The sequence below is a fragment of the Lissotriton helveticus genome, chromosome 4_1 (genome assembly GCF_964261635.1).
Source record: "Lissotriton helveticus chromosome 4_1, aLisHel1.1, whole genome shotgun sequence".
Classification (NCBI taxonomy): domain Eukaryota; kingdom Metazoa; phylum Chordata; class Amphibia; order Caudata; family Salamandridae; genus Lissotriton; species Lissotriton helveticus.
The window spans coordinates 1,428,641,999-1,428,666,094 of NC_136063.1; the positions used below are offsets into that span (position 1 = coordinate 1,428,641,999).

Below are 24,096 nucleotides of genomic sequence, written 5' to 3' on the forward strand. Positions count from 1 at the left end.
AGTTATAAAAAAAAATCCTACAATAGGAACAGTCTGGTTAGCTATTACTAATATGTATTCTTTGAAAGCACTCGTTTTATCTTATACAGGGGTGCTGGAATTATGCGATTCTGCATCCGTGACATTTTTAGCATATTTATGGATTTCCCACATAGTCTTTGCTCAAACATACTACCAAGTAATAAACAAAAGCCACAATTATTATGTAATACTAGTAAAAGTGTGCCGCATTATACTTCATAATTTGTCTATGGTTCTCCCTAGCCACATAATTCCATTGGCCCTGATCACAAACACAAATTCATTGTGTGGCAGCCTATCTTATACAGTGATTAATACAATTGAAGAATAGTGCCCTAAATATTCACATTGCTTTCTGTTACATGCTGGGACCTTAAACATTATAAATACACATTTCACTATTATGCACTGCACCATCTTGGATTCAGTTTTTTCGACTCTGTTCTCATACCAACATCTTCTGGGAACACAGCAAAAAAGTTTCATAATGTGAAGATGTGCTTGTCCCATCTATTTATTTAACACCTCATTTCTCACTTGTTGGCATGAGCATTATTTTAAATGCAGCTGCTGAACGTGTAAATACAACAAAATACTTATAAAATGTTTTTGTTGTTTTTAGCAAAGCTGTTGCCTTCACGACCCCAAGATTCAGGATCACAGCTGCCTTACTTTTCTCGACACTTCAACTGTCTTGTGAATGAAGACGGCCTGGAAATGTGATAAATAAACAAAGTTGCTCTTCCAGGCCATCTTCATTCTTAATTACTTAATGAGGCGTTTGCGCCCCCTGGGACTGCCGCCACGGACCCCCAGGGGGCGCGCCCCACAGTTTGAAGACCTCTGGGGCCCATAGAGGGAAAATATTTGAATAAAATAAACCCGAATATAACCTTCAATTTGTGGATGCAAAAATTCCGCCATGCCTCCGTAATTACCTCGTTCACAAATGTACTCTGTAGGTACATACATTTCACAAATTATGATTCTGTGAATGTCCGTGCACAAAGTGGGTACCTGCCAATATCACTTAGTAAAATGCTTGGCGAGGCATTGTAGGAAGGTGTGAAAGAGGCTATATTTTGAAATGTCCTCGTTTTTCGGCCTTGGGGGATGTTGGCAGTGTTTTAACCGAAGTATTTAGGCCGTTGTTATGTGCAGAGGTGGTGCAGTCATTCCTGTTTCTGTTTTACTTAATATTTATAGCTGTGACCCAAAACGCTTCTCAGTGTATGCCGCTTACACTGCAAACTCATACATAGCGATGACCAAGGGCTCTGCCTCACCAGACTCGGCTATGGAGACTTTGGAACAAGGGGCTGCATACAAACACAACAAAGAGGCGGGAGCTGAATGCGCTGCATTATATAACGCTGGATGGACACATGAACAAGAGCGGCTGCCATTATTTCAGGTCACTGCATCTAAATGAAACGTTAATTTAACCATAGGTCACCGAGCCTTCATGCAGGAAAGGAAGCCCACTATTTTACAAATAACGCTTAGGCACGGGGTTGACGGGTTGTTGATGTTGAACATAACATTCTTCCATTTCCAGACCTTGGAAATGGGTGTTCTTTTCTCTCGTGTGCATGACGGGAATTGTGTTAAACTCAAAAAATATGGAAGCAAGAAAACGGGCTGTTCTTGTTTCGTTACTAGACAGAAATTATGAAGTTATTGGCTCCTTACACAATCTGATAAGGCATTTGAAAAATCTGCAGCTCAAAATGGATTCCATATCATCACTGGTTTGAAGCATATATGTAGCACGTGTTGTTTTTTTTTTACTTTGGAGCACAAACTATTCATTTAACAGAGATAGGGGCATATGTATCAAGCCCTTTTCCCGTTCGCAAACGGGACGATTCTCCGTATCTGCCCGTTTGCGAACGGGAAAAAGCCTTTTGGGATGTATCATCCAAAAAGGCCATCGCAAAATAGGGAATGGCAAAATTTGCGATTCCTTATTTTGCGAATGCATTTAACGAATCGCAAATTGCGATTCCCTAAAATGCAAATCTGGAAGCACCCAACTTGTGCGAATTTGCCTTAAGAAATCGCAAATTACCACCAACTTCAAGTTGATGATAATTTGAGAATTCCTAGAAAAATGCACTTTTTGCATTTTTGAAATTGCCATGTGGCGCACATACATGCCCTTAGGCTTCCTGCTTTCAGTTGGATCTAGCATGCTCTAGGCCTTTTACCTATTAATATTCCACATTTCTTTTGTGCAGCTGCTATAATCTCAAACAGCGTTTTTTCACTGATGTAAGTGGTCTGAATTTGCATTTACTAGTCGCACTGTATAGACCATGTTTATATTCTTTCTGGTGCTAGCATATTAAAGGAAATTCTTCGAGAGTTCTTCTCTTCACATCTCGAATTTTGAGCTTCTTCACAAGGACTGCAGGAGGTCTTATAGGTCTAATGATGATTCAAAGGGCCTGACCAGTCCTTCGGTTTGCTGCTGTGTCCTGAAAGTAGGAAGAAGACAACTGTATTGGGAATCACCAATCTGTAGGCTTCCTCTGCCCAGCCTGGATTCGTTTTCGCAGGTCTCCACTACCTTTACCCTCTATCAGCCCAATACGCCTTAGATACCTGGTCTGGCTGCCTGTGTTTCAGTGTTGAATAGCCTAGGCTGACCCGCTTACCGACTCTCCTCACTTGCCTATGTTCTTGGCCTGACCACTTCCTATATAAAGACGGATTCTCCTGTCAAGTATTGTTAGACTGCACCCTCAAGTTCTTTTATTTTAAGCCAGTGGATGTGCAGGTCCTTCACAGTAAAAGTAGTTTGGCATGTAGGTTTGAATGTCACCAAGATGGCTGCAAGGGCTGGGGAATGTTAATTTGTTTTGTGTGGTGGGGCTGAGGGTTTGTCACCTGGGCCTGAAGTCTACTGTTTTCGTTCACCATGCCTGTCTTTTATGTTTGGTTCACCCTTGGGGTACAAGAACTTTAAGTGAGCTGTGTAAATCGTTTTCATGTACAGCCACTCCCAGAATAGGCTAGCCATTCCCTGTAGTTGTACTACTGTTTTAGAATTTGGATATTGGTTTAATGAAGTGAGCGTTTGAAGCATGAACAATGCCCCAGGCTGCCATCTAGCATCTTTTCTCTGGGAGCCTGCAGCAGTGCAGCCCTCTAGGTTCCACTTCATTAATACCACAGCTAAAGATTAAATGCACACCATCCTGCTATTTGGCATCATCTCTTCATATATCGTGGTTGTTTTCTTAGCCATCGTTTGAGCCTCGGAGAAAGTGGGCGGCCGCCATGAGCAACAAGCTGGTGTGCTGCTGCTTTAGAAAGTTTAATTTTCAATAAATCAATGGTTGGTTGAGCCAAGCTATAAGTAAGGAATGTGGCCCCCAAAATGCTGCATGCCAGTGTGCCGCACGTAACAAAACAAGCATACACAACACAAACAAGCATTGGTCAATGCAAGAAAAGTATACTACAGCCAATAGAACCGGAGGAAAAGTAAGTGGCCCACACAGGAACTAATGAAAAGCCAGGAAAGAGAGAGAATGGTATTTAAAACCTTTGCAGGCCATACTTAAAAAAAAACAAGCCCAAACCAAGCAAATATCCTTCTTGAAAAAGCCCAACTGCTGGTGAAGATCGAGATGTGCAAAAAGCCTAATTAAAAAAATACAAGCAACGGAATTGGATCCAAGGTGGGGGAGGCAGCAGTAAAAAAGGCAGCAGTAACACAACTATGGCATTAACAGGAGGTGGGAGGAAGAATGCTACATTTGAATGTAAGTAGAAAGAAAAAAAGTAGTCCTCCAAAGCACAGATAAAAGACACAGCAGAATGATACGTACTAAGTCTCTGCTCTTTGGGAGGAACAGAAGAGAGAAAAAAGGGACAAAGAAACAGTACTGACCACTAGTAAGCAGGGATGTTTGAAGGACACTGACATAGACAAATGTAAAGCAATGTCAAGAAAGGGGATGGACTTGATGCCCTCAGACCAATTAAAGCAGGTCTCGATGGGACAGTTACGCTGTCTAGCTCGACCTAAGAATGCTCTTCCCATGAAGAATAGGTCAAACTATAACTACCTACTGGGGATCGCCAAAATATATATATATATATATATATATATATATATATATATATATATATATATATATATATTTACCAAAAGGTGAGAGCGGCCCTACTGGAGGAGTACTTCCAACTGCGGGGAATGGTGCACAGGTAAGTAAAATGCCCAGCTGTATCAGTTGCTCGACGCGTTTCAAACAAGAAGTTCTTTATATAACACATACCTGCTAGGTGAAAGTAATGCACAGTAATGATAGTGTTGTAACTGCTGTTTCCCCAGAATAGCTGCGGCTATCTTTTCCTATGCCTGTGCCTTTTCTTGATTTTATTGCTCCTGGGTTTCTTGTAGACTTTATTGTTGGGTAAATATTATGGGCCTTATTCGACTTACAGTTTGGTGGAGCAGGGCCTCTACAATAAATTGAGGAATCTTCTGCATGCCAAACTCATGATTCCCCTCCTCCTTCAGAGGTGGGGAATTCTTGTATGTTGGAGCCTCAGCTGGCTACACTGTTGGAAGCCTTTGTCCTATCAGCCACAGGACTGCTTGATTACAATGGTGGTCCCATCTACCCCCACAGATTTTCCCTGCCCAGGTATGGAAATTAAAGAATGACCCTGAACCACAGAGAGAAAAATCATGCACCTGATAATAAAACATTACACTATTCTCAGTTTCTCAAGGAAAAAATGGGGAACTACAAGCGGCATTGTGTTGTTAAACTAGGACGCAGACCTTAACTATGGAGTACTTTTAACAGATAGTGCTCTTTTGCCACTGGAATCTCAGGATCTAGACACTACTGGCAGTTCACTGAATTGCCAGCTTCTGCCTTATTAGGATTTTACTTTTTGTGGAAAACAACATGACATCGCAGGCATGCAAGGCTTAAACTGGGAGGGTGATGTAAGAATCGAAGCTCATGAACTAGTACTACATTAACAAATTACAAAAAATCGAATAGATTGTCCAGTCACTGCTATGACCAGTTGGCTTAATAGTGGTATCGGGTCACTGAATGGGATATGATTTATCTCATGACAAAAATATTGCAACCCCTAAATTGACCTAACCACTGCATTGCAGGTTAAGCCTTTCCAAGTAGATGTTGAGTTACGGATAGTAAATATACACTTACACAACAATGTAGTTGTTAGCAACATAGTCGATGTGATATTTTGTATGGCAATATCGTACTCCTTGATATAGTGACATGCAATCTTCAATCATTTCTATAGTGTATCAATTAATGTTTAAAATGGAAACAAAAGGGTCCTGCCCCTGGTCTTTGCCGCTAGCATTTGCCGCTAGGATACACTATGCAGAAAACAGCCACACTGCTTAAACTGTCTCTACACATTGGCAAATGGCATGTTACATGCTTAAGAGATTTCTAAGCTACCGCTGAGTGCCCTCCAGCAGATCTCTCAAACACCAAAATTGTACACTCTCAAATCATTGAACATAATACCACCAGCCAAAAAGAGCTAGCCCTAAACTGATCTTTTCCAAGCAACTATGCATTTAGGTTTTGCTTATGTTAACAGCTGGCTCTTGTGCCTGTTCTTAATCAGTATTCATGAACATGTTGCAGTCTCTGTGCCTATTTTGAATCAGTGCTCCTTATTATATTACAGCCCCGAATTTTCTGTTTAAAAAAATTGCTTGCCACTGAGATCAATGTATGGGTGATGTCTGGCTATGTGACTGGCTGTATGGGTGAGTGACTAGTTGTGTGAGCAGCTGTATGGGCGAGTGAATGGTTGTGTGAGTGGCTGTCATTGAGGAAGGTCGAAGAACTGGTGATAATGCCTCTGACACACCTTTGGTTTTGGTGATATGATGCTACTGACTTACACTGTATCTGTTACCTTACATACACAAAGCTGAATACACACTTACAAAATACTGCTAAACAAAAAGGTACAAAATCATAGTATGGTTAGCACAATTCAACTGACTGTAGAACATTGGTAATTACTGTAACTGTATACATAGTAGTTTGCTACAACTTTTCATCTGAGTTTCCTGTGCTTCAGGATCTAAGCTATACCTCACTGACACGGCCAACATAAGCAAAAACTGGTCTGGGGGTGCTTCTGCTCACTTTTAGAGGGGAGGTCTCACCTTTTGGTTTTGTCTGGACTACTCCTTTGAGGGCATAAAGCCAGTCCTGGGTTGTATAATATAGCCTTATAGCCCGCCGTAGAGGGCTATACCGGCTATTAAAGGCCCTCTCCAGCCTTCGGCGAGGGCCTTTAACAAGGGAGAGGGACTTTAATAGCCGGTATAGCCCAGCTTCGAAGGGCTATAAGGCTATTAGAACATTCTGCCACTAGAGGGTAGAATGTTCTAACAAAAAAGAACAAAGCCTTATGGGAGCGTGAGGGGATTGGAATCCCCTCAGGTTCCTTGAAGCCTTTGTTCACAGCCTGAGCTGTGAACAAAAAAACATGGGAATGTTGGAGCTCCAGGCTCATATCAGCCATTATAAGCCCGGAGCACTCCATTGTTTTGAATGGAGCTCTCAGCATTCCAATGTTCTAATATGCTTCTCTGTCTAGAGTGGCCTAATGGATGAGAAACAATAGGTTGGAATGCTACCCAAAACTTTTGCCAGTGGTAAAACTATTTTCAAGCGCTCTTCACACAACATCTTTTGTGTGCTTGCTCTAAAAAAATAATTGTGTAAGTCATGAAGTTGAATAACTGAATTTTTGCTCAGAAACATGAACGGAATCAAAAATGTGTTCATTATAAAATGGCTCAAATAATATTCAAATTATCGTCTCTTTCATAGGATGGCAGAAATGCAGGGTTTGATGGAAAGGCTGGAGAATGCCGTCATTCGACTTGAATCTGTGTTATCACACTCACATGCCAACGTGGAGGGTAACTCGGTCAATGGAGTCAATGATGGTAAGGAGCACTCTTCTGAAAATCGAGGCATGCCATACTGTATGATAGTGCTGTGTGTAAACCCCTTCGACGCTCATGACGAGCTCAGCTCGTCATGGAGTTGCCATTCATTTCAATGGAAATTACATGGGAAGGATGGAAAAGGCCTTAGCATCCAAGTGGTTAGTAGCAGTGTATCGTGTATCATGAGTGACCACTGTAGTCTATTGCACACTTGAATCAGATGCAAACCTGGTGATACAGGGGGCATGTGAATCGATTTAGGTAGAAGATTCCTGATCTTTTAGCGAAAAAGTACATTTTTGTTTTCTCCTGCTTAAATCATCCTGATCTCCAATATTAGTAAACGTGAACATGACATTTCCGCAATATTCCCCCATAAATCTCCCCATGTATTTTGAATGGTGGCAAATATGTGATCAGATTTTAAATACCACAAGAATTTTTGCAAAATACTGCTGCATTTCAGAGCAATGCTGGAAATTATGTTAATGATTTTTAACAAAGAGAATGGGTGAAAATTCTGTGAACTACCACACACCAAATCGCCAATGAAAATGCACAATCATCAGCAATCTGTTCCTAAAGGACTCTGCCTGCCCATGGTTAGGGTCAAAATGTAAATGTCTTTCATCTTTCTATCTAATAAAATATATGTAACGAAAAACTTCATAATTCTGCTCCGATTCCAAACAAATTGTTATAAAGCCTAATGTGTTAATCAATTAATTATTACGGGTCTCTGCGGAAGTGCAAACAAACCTTTAAAACAAAGGCAAATCCAGTTTAAAAATCTAAAAAAACAAATGAGTATAGTGCTAAATTGTATGGAATTTCAGTATTTACAAATATCAAAATAGCTAGCTATTCTATGAGAATGGTTCTATTTATAAATGTTATAAATAATAGCAATTTAATATGCATTTTTAATGTTAAGTAGTCTTAAGCGCTACAAAATATTTATATAAAAAAAATATAAAGTTAAAGTCCTCGAATTATAGCTGAAGGAGGCTTTAAATGTGATTCAGTTAAATCTGCAGAAAAGCCTGCCAGCTGTGTGAGTTAAAGCATAAGCAATGCATGTAGCCCGACGTCAATGTTCAAATCATGAGTCTTCTCTCACTCCAGGTTTATACTCCATTTTGTTTCCTGTGCAAACATTCATGTATACACTATGGGGGATTGTTTAAACATGCTGCCTCTACATGAACTAGAAATCCTCAAGATTAGTATTATGGTTCTCATAAAAACGCCAACTGGATACTAATGGTCCGCTTTAGTAGCCTTGACACTTCTTTGCATTCTCATCTGAGGTTCCCAGAAGGTGCTTTTTGCATTAAGGTCCATCCCCGGTCCAAGCCTCCCGGAGCTGCAATAGTAAATCCGTTCGATCGTTAATCAGCTTTTTATATATTAGAGATATAGTGCTATCCGGAACATGGCCATCAAGCACCCTATCTTCAAGGGGAGAGGATTCCGGGATAACGGTTCCGGCGGGAAGACCGAGTGAAGTGCGTGACGGATCTGCATATAACGGAAATGTTCCCTATCACTAAGCGCATATTCCAACTGCAGCTCAGCAAAGGACTTTATCCTATCTTTGACCCAGAGGTTCCCTACCCTACTGATGCCAATGAGGTCCCACTTCTCGAAACCCTTCGTTGTCCATACACTTCCCAATCTCTCTGCTGCGTAAAGCGGGGTCGCCCTGGTCAATCTGTCTGACCACCCAATGGCGGCGTTCACACTACCCCATACCCGTACTGCCACTCCGGTGGGTCCCGATAGACCCCTGCTAGCCGACTTGGAGTACAACGCCCTGTTATAATTCCCTCCCGGCAACAGCCATTTGTCCATTTCAAATGCGGGATTTGGCGTTGGGCCATACATGGCAAGATTAATTGCACTCAATTGAGACGCCCAATAATAGCGCCTGATATCCGGCAGTGCGATGCCCCCGTCGTACCAGGGCAGAGTCAGTTTCGCTAAGGCGATGCGAGGACGCCCGCCCCATACTAGCTGTCTCTGCAGGCTCTCAATCTCACGAAAGTATCTGGCTGGTACGAGATCAGGCGTATTCTGAAGGGCGTACAGGAATCGGGGTAGGGACATCATCTTGAAAAGAGCCGCCCTCCCAATCGGGGACAACGGCAGGCTATCCCAGGCCGCTACATCAGATTTAAGCCGGAGAAGCGGAGGGAGCAGGTTGCGTTCATATCGCACCAAGGGGGCTAATGATATAAAAATCCCCAGATATTTAAATCCAATCTGCGATATTTGTATCGGGCAAATGCGCGGTAACGGGGGTACGCCACCAGTAAGAGCATAGACACTGGATTTAGCCCAACTAATCACTAGACCGGAGTTCTTTCCAAACGAGCCAAGGACATCAAATAACACTCCCAACGACTTCCGTGGGGAAGTGAGGTACAACAGGATATCATCTGCATATAACGATATGCGGTCTCAAAGTCGGGGGTCCACCTAATACCCTTAAGCGATGGTTCCCATCGCAGCCAAGCCGCCAGGGGTTCTAGAGCAAGTGCGAAGAGCAGAGGAGACAACGGGCAACCCTGTCCCGTACCCCTCCCGAGAACAAAGGACTTCGAGACCCTGCCATTGACCACCACCTGGGCCAGCGGAGCCTCAGAAAGGAGTTTAACCCACCCAATGAATCTAGGGCAAAAGCCAAACTTCGCGAGGGCAGCCCACAAATATAGCCAATCCACCGTATCGAAAGCCATCGTGGCATCCAAGGACACCAAGATGGCCGGTTCACGTAGGGACTCCGCCCTCGCCAAGACGCCGTGAAGACGACGCAGGTTGAGCGCGGTGTTGCGGTGAAAGATAAACCCAGACTGATCCGGGTGTATTAAGTCGCCGATCACCTTTAGCCAATAATTTTGCCAAGATTTTGGGCTCGGCGTTCAAAAGCGATATTGGTCTGTAAGATGTACATAGATCCCGGGGTTTCCCCTCCTTATGGATCACAACAATGGACGCAAGTCGTTGGTCTCGGGGAAGTGAGCCGACGTCACGCGCTTCCAGAAACATCTCGCGGAGATACGGCGCCATTTTGTCCGGGCGTAATTTGTACAGCTCAATGGGGATACAATTTGGGCCTCCTGCCTTTCCCGAGCGAATGGAGCGGATAGCGAGCGCTACTTCATAGTCGGAAAATTCCGACTCCATAAGCTCTTTATCCGAGTCCGACAAACAAGGCAGAGCGATATCTCTAAGTAACAGATGCGAATCCTCCTCCGGTCTGTCGGAGACTGGCGCATAAACTTTTTGGGAATGACACGCAAAACCCTCCACTATCTCCACCGGGTCCACCACTCGCATTCCATCAGCATTTTCTATCACAGGCACAACACGATTCAATCTTTCCTTCTTATCTAACCAGGCAATCAACTTCCCCGCTTTATCTCCCACGTCATACAGCCGCCCCTGTTGCTCACGACACATAGCCTTGGCAGCGTCAGTCACCAAAGCTCGGTAGTCCGACTGTTTGAGGTGCAGTGCATGTAGTCTACCCTGTGTGGCGGCAGACTCCAACTCCTTCTCCAATTCAGTCATTTCAGCCTCCAGTCGTTCCACCTCCTCATTCTTCCGCTTCTTTGCATCAGCGATCAACGACAAGGCTTGACCACGGACCACAGTCTTGAAGGCCTCCCATAACGAAATGGAGGAGGAGACCGACCCCACATTCTCCGTGAAGTAATGATCAATAGACTTAACCACACCTGCCCGGGTTTTAGGATTGCGAAGATGCCAGGGATTAATCGGGGCCACTCGACCCCCCGCCCCCAGGTGAATATCAATGGAGAGCCACAGTGGGGAGTGATCCGAAATGCCCCTGGCTAGGTGTCTAACCTCCCTCACGGAGACGGCCTGTGCCGCCGGCATAAGGACATAATCAAGTCGGGCGAGGCTCCCGTGCGCCCCGGAGTGAAAGGTGTATTGTACCTGTCCAGGGTGCATCATCCTCCAACAATCCACAAGACCCAGTGTTTCCAGAAAGGTGCTCAGCCAAGACTGTGACCTTAAAAGGTCCCTAGGGGGGCTACGGTCTTCTCTACCACAAACCACCGAGTTGAAGTCACCACCCAGAACTAAAATACCCTCGGGGAGACCCAACACTACCTCCCCCAAATCAGCAAATGTTGCAGTTTGCAAGCTGGGTGGGACATACACAGAAAGTATGGAAATCGTCCTCCCCTCCCATCTGCCCGTGATAGCTGCGTATCGCCCCCTGTCGTCTAGAGTCGTTCCATCTATTCCCAACGGGAGGGAGTTCTTAAGTAGAATCCCCGCCCCCCTCGACCCAGTAGTGAATCCAGAGTGCGCAACCAGACGATACCCTCGTCTATTCATTGCGTGGAATGTGTTCCCTATTAGATGAGTTTCCTGCAACAATACTACATCTGGGGAGAGACGTTTCAAAAACTGCAATACTATACCCCATTTTATCCTGTCCCCCAGACCATTGACATTCCAACTTAATACCCTCAACCCCCTACCCCCCATCCGAAAGTTGAAGGCGGTCTCCCTCCCCCAGCGAACCGGACACCAAAATCAGAATATTTCGTAAAACATTGCCTCGAAACCAAACAAGAGCAAACAAAGTCCCCCCCCTACCCCCAGGAAAACCCTTTGAAAACATCCCCCCACCCTGCACCCCTGCGTAAGCCCAAAGAGCCACCCCAACCTGCAGTGTGCCTGTCGCCCCATCATGAAACTAGTCTACAAAAAGAAAGAAAACCCCTGAAGGAGGGAGAGTCCCGTTTCCCCTGCTGCCTCTGGGTATGGCAAATAGATGCATAACCATAAGAAAGTCATCGAACCACTGCTGCGAAGTCCATATAATGCATGTGCCGGTCGTCACTCCTCACTCCTGTTCCTGCAGGCCACCCTCCGCGTCCCTCAAGTGCTCCGTGCGATCTCGCTGCGTCGGCAGAGTGTCAAGCCAGTCGCTGACCACCTCAGGTCGATCAAAGAATAGCGTCCGGTCGTTGTATTCGATGCGAAGTCGGGCAGGAAAAAAAATAGAATATTTCATTCCAATGTCTCGCATTCTCCGCTTGACCCCCATAAATCCCATCCTCTGCTTCTGCACGGCTTGAGTAAAGTCTGGGTAAAAGCCAATCGTAGCGTTCTCAAATTTCGTGGGGCCAGTAGTCCGCGATGCCTGCAGGATAGCGTCCCTATCCCTAAAGTTGAAAATCTGGCAATTATGGGTCGTGACGGAGCGCCAGGATTATGTTCCCCACCCGGAACTCTGTGGGCGCGCTCGACCGCAAAAAAGTTACTGAGGCCCTTGGGGGCCAGCTGATTCAATATCAGGTCTTCCACAAGGAGATCTGTGGTCATCTCGGAGGACTTCTCCGGAACCCCGATGATATGGACGTTGTTGCGCCTTGCCCGACCCTCGAAGTCTTCCAGCCGGCGGGCGAACAAGTCAGTAGAGGAGCGTAGATTGCGAACCTCGGTTTGGAGATCGGACATATCGGTTGTGAGACTGGCGGTTTTGATGTCCAAGGACTTGACCCGTTCATTGGTCTTCGCCAGGGCGGTCCTGATCAAATTAACATCGATAGCCACCGTGTCCAACTTCAAAGCCAGTGTCTCATATTGCTGGCCCATGGAAGTCTTCATCTCCGCAATGGCGCTCATGACGTCTCGTAAGGTCAACTCTTCCATTGTCGCGGAGCCATCGCCGGCCTCATCCGGTGTTTTGCCAACGCCACCGGGGGAACCTTTGGGGCGAGTGTAACGGTCCATACTATTTGATTGAATGGCGCCCCCATGGTGCGTGACTTTGGTCGTTCGTTTCTCACTTTCAGGCTTGCCCGCCATACTGAGCGACGCGCCCCTGAGGGCCCTCTGAGACCTGGTATGAATGGCTTCTCACAAGGCGATGTCAAGAGAGCCTAAACACTGGGCGCACTGGGCAAGCGTATGAGCTAGGAGCAGACCATGGGCCACCGAAGTCAGATGGAGACTGGTTTCGATAGAGAAAGTCCAAAAACGAAACCGAAAGTACCTCAATGGCACAGGACAACTCCCACTGGCCGTTGTTGTTCGATTACCACCCGGGTACCTCGGGGACCCGAGTCCCAGGTTGTTCCTCGGTGTAGGCCGTCAACTTTCAGAGCGGAGTGAGTCCGGTTCCCGGCATCCAAATCGAATTCCGAAAAGAGCTTTTATGTCAGCAGGGTCGTGTCCTTAATAACCCATCTTCTGTAACAGGATTAGTGGCAGGATATATGCGGGAGGCGGCGAGGGTCTCGGGAGCCCTGTGCTCACGCGACATCTTGGATGCGCGCTATGCTCCTCCCCCCCCACCAGTAACTTTTTGATCCTTTTTTATCCACACTGAACATATTTAGCCATGTGGAACATGCTCCTTCGAATATGAGAGTGTTTCAAGCAGCCGCGGTCCGTGCAGGTAACAGCGCTTGGGCGGGTGGCCGGGTAACGGGTGATTTCGAGGGACAATGCAGAGGGAAAGCTACCTGTATGTACGAATACAACCCAATTTGCATATATTCTAAACATAATTGTGCTACCTGGTAATGAAGACCCATTTGAAATGTATGAGAATATCTACAAAAGATATAGCAGCATAAATATACATTGTGCCAGTGACAAATAGGTTTGTTTGCTAAAAATGTAGTTTAAGCAGATCCTTTAAAGGCCCGAATCACTTAATATTGAGCAAATTCAGGACCTTGTTTCCTATGCTTGTTTCCAGTACTTCTCTGTAGCTTGTCAATTGCGATCTATCTCATCAAATGTTTATGGTGGTTCCGTTTATTAGGAATGCCAAAATAACTGGTTGCCCCCTTTCTTTTTTGACTGCCAAAGCCTGGCACTCTTTAGATCCATCAGTCAGAAATATATGCTTCCATAATTACTTCCAGAAAAATCTTAAAGCTTGGTTATTTTCAACCACTTCCAGTTTCTGCTATTGATTTCACGTTAATCGTTTAGAGCCAATGTACATTGGCCCGATGATAGATTTTCTCCTTTCCAAATAAATGTTCATTTATTTGTTCATGTCTCAAATAAAATAGATGCTGGGCAGGCCTGCTTCTTGACAATTACTCTTTTCCATCCCTGTTTTTTAGACCTTTCTGTCTCCTCTCTTCTTCAGATATAACTGGGTAAAAAGAAGGCCAGTCCCAGATTGAGGGCTACTGTTGGGCCAGGGTCTGTGCTGCACCATACTAAACCACAATTTTGTGGAATGATTTGAAAATAACTCATTAAAAGTATTATATCTATCCAACGGGTTCAGTTAGCTTAACTTTTTCAAATTTATTCTGGTATTCAATTTTTGTCCAAAAGTCGGGGTTCATCTGATACCATCCATTGTGATGTATCTTTCTCCTGTACTTGGAAAGTTAGAGGTCATAGTGGAAACACAAATATGGATGAGTGTGCTGATGTACGAAAAAGATAAAATAAATGTATTGAGTAAAAGTTATAGTTGTAAGTGCATTATGGCAGTATTAGCTTGGTAACTCATACACCATGCTTCTCCCACAGGAATCCCGCCCTACGTGGAGGCGTTTGACAAGCTCCTCAACAGCACTGTTGCTGAATATTTGAAACACAGCAAGATCATCGGTGGTGACGTGGAGACACATGTAAGTGCTTTTCAATTTTTTTTAAATTGAGTCTTAACAATATAATAAACATTTAGAGATGTAGCTAGAGATATATTGGAGAAGCACTGTAAGCTATTGCATATCTCACACTAATGAAACATTCATTAGTCTTGCCTGGTAGACACTGCTTTATTTGTGTTTTCCTCTCATTTGAGCTTCTCATCTTGTTCTCGCATTAATCACTTACAGATGCCCTGTTGTGACTTATGAATTCTTTACAGTGTGTTGTAAAGGTGGCATGGGGTGATGTGACTGGTGACAGAGCAGCTATTATTTTTACGAATGTGCTGAGTTTGTGAGGTGTTATTTGTTGTGAGCGGTACCCTGTCGGCCAATCAAAGCACATTCATTAGGATCCAGGATGAGACCACCAGACTGAGTTACCAAAAGTAACACCAACCTCACGAAAAAAAGAGAAATAGGGAAAAAATTAGAGAGAGAGGGAGAGAGGGAGAGGGGAAGAGAGAGAGAGAGAGAGAGAACATTCAGATAAATAAAGATGAAATATGGACATAAGGCCTGCAGTCATCCTAAAGTTGTATCTCTTAGGTGACTTCAGAACCCAAGGTATCTGCCTTGATCAATACCTCCTGCTCCAGGACAGCAGAAAGACTGTGTCTTTTAGTTGGGAGAAAGGAAGAAGGTTGAGAATGACACTGACAGGGTCGGACTGTGACAGGAAATAGACCCAGGCACCAAAATAAGATTGGCCCCATTAGTGAATTAGATAGGTTACAAACTGTCCAGTATGTGCAAACTGGGCCATTTATGAACTTGGAAAGACATGCGGTGTAAGTGTTTTGCTAAGCATGAAAGATTGCATGGATTTGAGGTTGATGAATGCAATGTTTGTTTTAGTATCATGAAACATAAGAGTAAAAGCAATCCCTGCATACCATAAAACACACCCACAAACAGACAAATAAAAAATTATACATTGGCCTATCAAACCAGCCTGTCAGGCACTGCCTGATTGCCATATAGGCTAGTCCGACACTGATAGCAGATCCCATTTTCCTCAAATGAGATCATGAAAGCTGTACATGTTATAGTCTTTTGATAGGGGCTACGTGGAATGTTTCCCTCTGGGTCTAAGTTTAGGGCTGCCACTCACCAGCAACTGAGGCGAGTATCCTGGATGCCTATTGCTTACTCATATGAAGAGGGGATGACTTGACGGATTTCTGACAAGCTGGTTCGCCTTATTGCCAGCTCTGCCTGTTAGAAGAGTAGGTCATCTGTTCTATCTTTAGTGTGTGCCACATTGGCAACTTCCACCTTTTTAGGCCTCCATGGCTTTCTTGTGTGATAGTTGATCACTGAGAAAACTGAGCTCTCATGCCGGATCATGTGTCCTGGCAGTTAGATTTTTGAGATTGCTATTGATTGTTTTCATTGCATTTTTCTCCGAATGGCATGTTGTAAAACATGAATGGTACATGCTTAGAGAGCCTATGCATGAAATAGGAAAGTTTAGCTCTTATTGGTAGTCAACATAAGAAGCAATCAATTTCGGAAACATACTAGGATGCATAGCTTAAAAATGTTGATCTTGTATTTTAGAAGTTGTTCTTGTGAAGAGAAACCTTTTAAAAAAAGATTTTTGCTCCATCTTTACACCTTGTTGGTAATTTGATATGCATAGTTCTAGCCAAGTGAGGTTGGTTTGGGGGCTACACTGTGACAACCTCTTTTAACATGTTTAGACGTTTTGGAATATACACAAAGAGGGTTAGTGAACAGATTTACACCATTGAAGATGGCTAAATATTCTTAAAGGGGTGGGGTGAAAGCATAAACCTGTATGTCGTGCATATTTTGCATGAGTCTCAGTGTGAATACCATAGCGCATAGAGTTACTGCATTGATCTACCTGCCTCACATATAGCACGTGTGATATAACTTCACTGGTATTTAATTCACTGTTAATAATGCCTTGCACTTATAACAAATGCTAGCTTGTTATTGCAGTACCCCATACTACTGGAAAACATTGCTTTTAAGTTGTGATAAATTCTACATATTATGAGCAAACAATGTTTTCCACAGACTTGTTCACGTACTGCATAAGCCACAGAATCAAACCTCCCCAAAAGTTTTAACTTCACAAGACCAACAATTATTATGAACGATACCTATCAAAACAGTACAGATATTGGTACCTTTCATTTGTTGATTTCTGTAATGAGAAATGGAAGGGATGAAACTCACTCCCCGGTGGTATTAATATTGTTAATGTAGTCTACAGTGGCATAATGAAACTTCAGCCCCCCCCCTGCAAAGTACATGGCGGTCTCAGACCCATTCAGGTGCTCTCAGGCCAGGTGCCTGCTGCCTGTGCACATTGCTGGAGGTGGCATCCTGGAGTTTGGGCCCCTCGCGCCGCGGGAGCTGCGGAGGCTAATGTTATGCCACTGGTAGAAGTCTAGCCACATATCGATGGAGAGAAAGTCCGCCAATGTATTGCTTTCAGCAGAAAAATGAAGGTCCCTCATATTTAAATAAATGCAAACAATGTGGAAAGAATATTTCCTTCATCATAAATGCTACTTACATCAACAATTTTATGAGAATTTCAATATGAAGAATGAATGGGAAACAAAATAGAAGATGACAACAACAGTGTCAAGTATACATGAAAATCATTGTAATAACTACTGTATAAATAAAGTTTAATAACCTTTTTTAACGTTTTCTACCACTAGTGACGGCATTTCATGTGCTCTGTAACTATTTCAAGGGAACAGCCTCATGTTGTGTATAGAAAGTGTCAGGCATTGGGCATGATAAAAGATAGGCCCATTCCTGAGATACAGTATTATTGGCATTTAAAAGAAGTACATCCCAGTGCTTTACATGGAACAGCCAACCCTGCTACAGTGACAATAGTTTTGAGGAGCTATTTACTGTAAGGACATGTTTAACATGAAACTTTTACTTGTCTTACTTTTAAATACCATGCATCCCACCTTATGGGCAATAAGGCGTACTTAGGTGTGACTCATAATTAGTTAAAAGGAAGGTCTGTGTCTGTCAAAATGCGTTATTTGTTAATTTGAGAGGTCGAATTTGTAGTTAAATTTCAGGCTAATTGTGGCAACTGTACAGCCATTAGGTCGAGCCTTAGTAGTGCATACACTGCTCGGCGAGGCATGCTGTATTAGAGTATCCACTTGAAGCTCTGCCCACTCTCCGCCCATATTTTTCATTGGCTTGTGTCTATGTCCTTTGTAAATGCTGGCTTCTGATTCGGTAATTGGCTTGTTAGTCCCTCCTTAGTACCGCCTTGTCTGCATTTGTAGCGTCCCATGACAACTGGCCCTTTCACTTCTGCTGTTACACTGTCTGTGTTATTTAGTCTGTCAGCATTATTTTCTTTAGTGAGTTTTGTCTTGCTGCAGGCACGACGTGCTTTCCAAGCAGCCGGGACAATGGCAGCCGCTTCTTTGCAATGCCATAGGTCTCGCATTCAGGAGAGTTTGAGCTTTTGGCATTGTAAATGACAATAGCTTTAGGTCTCGCAAATGCGAGTCCTATTGCTTTACAAATATTTTTTTTTTGGGTTGTTTCCAAGCGCTCCATGCCGCACTTGCACTTAATAGAGGCCACGCCCCTTTCTTTAGACCCGGCTTAGCTAAAGAAATGGCCGTGGGTACTATTAAGTGCAAACGCGCCATTGAGCGATTGGAAACAAACAATTTTTGCAATACAATTTGTATTGCATTTGCAAGAATTTAAGCTATTGACGTTTACAGTGCCAATATTTTAAAGTCTCGTAAATGTGAGACCTATTGTATTGCAAATACCTGTTTTTACATTGTATTACATTGGATGGCATAATGCGTGCTGCAGTTCACTTGCAGCATTTAACTTACAGGCCCTGGGTACCTCTTTGTACCATATACTTGGTATTTATAGGAAAGTTATACCAATTCATTATGTTGAATGGAAGAAGTACAAGCACTTTGCCACTCGTTAGGAGAAGTAAAGCGCACAAAGTTCCATTGCCAGCAAATATAGGGTTTAGCAAACGGGCATAAATATCTGGGGGGACTTTGCCCAGACAGCAAATTTCCAACCTTGTAGATCTGTGCCCTGTTGCAGTCAATGTGTACTTTTTATGAAACCTAATGCACTCTGGAACAAAGAGAAACATGGTAAATGGAAATTATTTAAGTGAATCTTCCATGCTTTCAAGTATGATAAAAATATTATTTGTTGGCATATATCATTATGTATTGTAGCTGCTAAATCTAAATTGTACATAATGTGTTTATTTTCTAAAGCACAGGAACACAGGACATAGCAGTACCTAAGTATATTAAAATTGCATAGTAATCAGAGGATGCTGAACATATAATGTTGCAAATAAGTTGCCTTTAAACACACATTATGCATCACAACTTTATTTATTGCCACAGAATTGATCTTAGCCTCCAATGTCATTTTATCCTGCATTGTTGCATGATTAACTTGAGCTTGGATGAATGAAATAATTTGGTTTTATAGATTTAGGGACATGCTACTTAATGTACGAAGCTTCGGTTATGGTACTACTCCCATATTACTATTCCACATTAGATTTGGGGTAGCCTCTTGCTGCAGAATTCCTGGATAACTAATGTGAAGATAAACCTGTACTAGAGTGCATGTAATAGTACACTTTCTCTGCAAGTAAACAAATATGTCATGGATATTGGATATCTGCTGTTACTTTATAGTTTAACCATTTCTGAATCACGTCTACGTCAGTTTAGGCCTGGATGGGCATTCCAGTTAACATATATATATCTGAGTCTTGAAGGTATTGCCTGCCATTTCAGCATTACACATCTAACTTGGTCTTGTCACAGGGCTTCTCTTTTTATGCTTGGATGGTCATGCCACTGTAAATCTCCTTCTTACTGCCTTTGGTCGGATCTTTGACCCTTTTCAAGGGAAAACCCCCTGTGAAACTTGTTTCTCCTTATTTCGGTACTTTCCATTTTTGATAGGAGGTGCTCTAGACCTTCCTTTTCGATCCCTGCACCACTTATATCCTTTTCTTTTATGACCTGCCCAAACAGACTTTCTCTGTCGCTGCCCTCACATATTTCTCCCCTTGGACTTTCCTTCTTACTACTCCACTCCTCCATGATGCTTTTCCTGTCTGCTTCTTATCCCCTTTGCCTCTCTAGCCACTGCTTGGTGTTAGAGACATTGTGCCTATTTAACTTCTTAGTAGCAGAACAAGGCCAGGTCGATTCTGATGCGAGATTCAATTTTATGTTATCCATCAGTTTTCAATTTATTGCTGGATTTTCAGTCATCCCGATTTGATACATTTTGATTTTCATGGTTTGATGGGCTTGCACTATACCAACCCAGAAGAACATGTGCAAGTATCAATGTCTCTCCACCTAGGAGATTTTGGAGATGTTTTATAGGTGGAGGCTCTCTGTAGGTGGTGGGAAGCCACCTTCGCAACCCCTATAATCAAAGACTAGTTGTGTATGCCAGTCCTTATCTTCTGTAACTAGTTTTGTGTACTTGTATCTATATTGCTGGTGAGCTTCTGCTCCAACCTAAAGAAATTGGAGTATGTCACTTGGTCCTGGTGACTGACAAAATAAACTTCACACTTAGTAGCACTGTTTTCAAAGCATGGGAATGTCACAGTCCAAAATAAATATACTTTTTTCCATACAATACACTGAGTCAAAATGTAAGTTCCAGCATTGTAAATCCGATCACTCAGGTCTGATTCAACCAGAGTCACACAAAAGCATATTCACTGAGAGATCGGAGTAGAGCTGTGGGACTGACAGCACTCAGACCTTAGGAACTCATGAAATCTGGTTGACCTCAAGAAAAATAACTGAAAAATGAGGCCCACTATGACACCATTGGGAACACCCAACCTAACCACCTTTGGAAAAAGACACAGAAACCACAGTTAAGTTTTAATTCCTCCAATTGCAGGAACTGAAGCAAGACAGAAGATCTTCGAGCCCTCACAGTCACCATTCTGGAGAGTATGAGAATAGTCTGGGTCCACTTTAAAACTTGCCGCCAACTAAACCACCAGCACTAGGAAGTGGTTAGAATCAGTCAGTCAAATGATCTTTATTTGGCCAATAGACCATAAAAGGTAAATAGAAAAAAAATAAACATTTCACAGATTTCGTGGACCAATGTACGACCTAAGCTTAAAAAATATATACATAATAAAAACATCTGTAAGAATACATATCATCATTACAAACATCAGGAAGAATATAAGTCCAAACTGGTAGATTGCACTGAGTTGATGTCTCAAGAATAACAGGGCAAATCCTTCCATATCACTTCCATAGGCTTTTACCAGGAAAATTAACTAATACATGAGCCAAATGAAACATGAAAACAAGTTAGAAAAACGTAAGATAAATTAGTTATCCATTAAAGATATTATTTAATATAATTTGGGGTGGGAATTTCAAAATTGTAATTCACAGTGTATTTAGATGCCTCAGCTAAAATCCTACAGTCCTTACATTTACCGTAAAACAAAGATTTGAAAGGCCCTTTCTTGCAGAAATTGATTTTAATTGGAGTATTAAAAACTTCACGTTTACCTATGCATTCAAACCCTTCTTTAGTGTATTTAATCCATGGAATTTGATTCCCATATGCCAATGATATTCAGAGATAATCAACCGTGGTTCGAGTCACAAGTTAGCATGTCAGAAGGCAATAAAATAAATACATAGACTGAATGGCACGCAGAGACAACACACACTATAGTGTGTGCTGCACCCAGAAAATTAGACTGTCGTATTACAGCACTGAAAGTAGCAATTTAGAATTGGTCAATTTCTGTGTGTTTAGCTTTTCCTTACTTAGTGGTATTCTCAAAAGAGAGGTGTTAGAATACAGCCACACCAAATTCTTATAAATGAAAATCATTCTTGTGCTATGTCAAGTGTTTTGCAAATTGTACCTTTGCCAGTACCAGTACCTTCCACCTATTAGCCTAAGAGCCTGGAAACAAGTTAGTGTTTTATAAGAACTAAGTAAAATAATTTGCTATGCTTGCTGTATGTTGGGGTTGCTAAACTAGTGCAATGAAAAACCTAGTAGACATTGAGTCTTACAGAAACCTACTCCTGAATCATGTTCTTCACTTCACCTCACAATTGGCCCAATCAGTCGCCATGTGTGTGTCTGCTGTCAAGGCACATGCTGGGCACCTACCAAATTAGTGCAAGTGCTACTCCAGTAGCTAGAAAAATGCATCTCTGGCTGGAAATCAATCTTCTGTTTCCCCTTTTCCGGGAGGATATGGCAGCTGTTCCTCAGTAATTAATGAGGTGGAACGACAACTTTGTGACCAGTTGGCAACCAACTCTCAGTTTTGATAGGAGCTAAAACATGTAATTAATTTCCATCGTGCTTGAAACAATGTTGCCTTGTGAGGGTTTTCTTCCAATCCTGTGGCAAGGCCTTGTTAGTTGACCGGTTCAGGAGAAATAGAACTGCTATGGTGTTTTACATTAACAATGAACCTCAGTGACACACACCTGGGCAGACGAGTGCTGGAGATGTTTGAGTGTGGCTTATCATAGTCCTGCACTGTCTCTTACTGAGAACAGCTTAACCGCATGCGCGCTAGCGGTTTTCCCGCTGCGCGCTGTGTTTTTCGAAAAGCCGTGTTACATGACGAGCTCAGCTCGTCATGAGCGTGCGAGCGGCGTTACTCATGACGAGCTGAGCTCGTCATGAGCACGGAAGGGGTTAAAATATATCCTTGTAATTTTAAATTTCAATGTATTACATTGTGATACATTACAGGAAATTCATTTCTTTTAAATGAAGACCCCAAAAACGGATTTTAATAATCTTCTTAATAATATTATGGTCAACAGATATGCACATATTTTTACTGTCTGTACTTCTGCTGATCGAGTCATTGTTCATTTTGCTAACGTGAGCAACTCTTTTCAAAATATGAAGTGTGATAGAAAAGCAACATCCGGCAAGATTGACACATCGCAAACCCTGCATGTTGCAAGAGGCCAATACCGTAAAGCCAGGCCTTCTACAGACCACTGAAAATGTTGTAACACTAGGACTTCTACAGATGCTGAGGCTAGAACACTGCACAGACTGTAATCAGATTGGCCTATTCTCCAATGTCACAGTACCTAGAACCTCATGCACGGAGAGCCTCCCCTTAAGGAACCATTACCCCCCCACACACAATAACTGGCTTTAATGTAGCTGCAAATAACCTTCTTAATTTCTATCTAGAGACCGTTTAACATTTAAACTATCAAAATATTTACGTTAAATTAATGATCCAACTTATTTTATAATACTTATCACTGGAAGGAGTGCAGCCCAGTATGACAGGTCACAATGTTGTGAAAAATGTGCACAAGATTATTTGCAATATTCCCAATTTGTGCTCCAATTGATGAAATATGATTTATTTTTTATAATAACTTGTGCGACAGAATTCAGTCTTAATGGCTGTCCAGCAATCTTTCACTCCTCCCCTCTCAAGGATTAGGTCCTAGTCCTACAAAAGATGACCTTTATACTGCCGCCATCCAGATAAGCATTGATGCTACTAGATGATAATGTGGTAGTACAGGGCCGAAATGCACAGCCCTGATGGGCTGACCATTAACAAACAATATCCACATATTGCCTCAAAAGAGAGGGCCTGCCCCCCGCCCAAAATGTCCTAACCCTTTTGAACCTATATCTATCACATGCATCCACACACCTATTTAAAGTATTTAAATTGCTAATCTAGTCTTCAAAGATTGTTGGATGCCCTAGCCACACACTGCCAGGCAAATTATATGCAGATTAACTATGAAAAAACAAACGTAGGTACTTTTGGTTGGAAAAAGAGAAAACAACACCATTGGCACCTTGACAACAATCGCCTGACCATCGCGAACCAATACAAAACTCAGGGATGCTGTCTGGTCAACAAAGGAGGTCATTCACTACATTTGAACTCACTTAAACCAAAATTTGCCTCGTTGCAAGGTGATTTTCGGACAATAACCGGGGCACAAATTAGTTCTCTTTCAAGGCACTGTTGAAAATTGTCTCCGCTAAACTGGTGCCAACATTGTCATATGGCCCAGAGGCTTATCCGGGAAAATTGGGGTAATTTTTGAACAGGGCACAGAGCGCAGTGTTCAGGTCTTTATTTCAACTGCCAGGTAACACCTCGCCAGCGCAAATTAGGCTGGAATTCACACTACAGGATCAAATGCTTGTACAAATGGCTAGCATAATAAAATACATGCACTCTACAAGATCTGCTGTGCAAGGATCATTAAAAAATCTCATCTGGCTTGAAGTTGCGGGTTTCAACAGCACAAAACATTCAAACGTCTGGTCGCAAACCCTAGATGTAGCCCTGGTTCAGAC

At 42.8% G+C, this 24,096-nt stretch overlaps 1 protein-coding gene across 1 annotated transcript in view; it reads left to right on the plus strand.

Moving 5' to 3' along the window:
- CAP2 (cyclase associated actin cytoskeleton regulatory protein 2) overlaps nt 1-24,096 on the plus strand; it is a 475,046-nt gene that overhangs the window by 35,661 nt on the left and 415,289 nt on the right. The window contains exons 2-3 of the mRNA XM_078687967.1: nt 6,888-7,006; nt 14,561-14,661. Coding sequence (XP_078544093.1) covers nt 6,889-7,006; nt 14,561-14,661 — 219 coding nt within the window. The 5' untranslated portion in view covers nt 6,888. The remainder of the gene's footprint in view (nt 1-6,887; nt 7,007-14,560; nt 14,662-24,096) is intronic.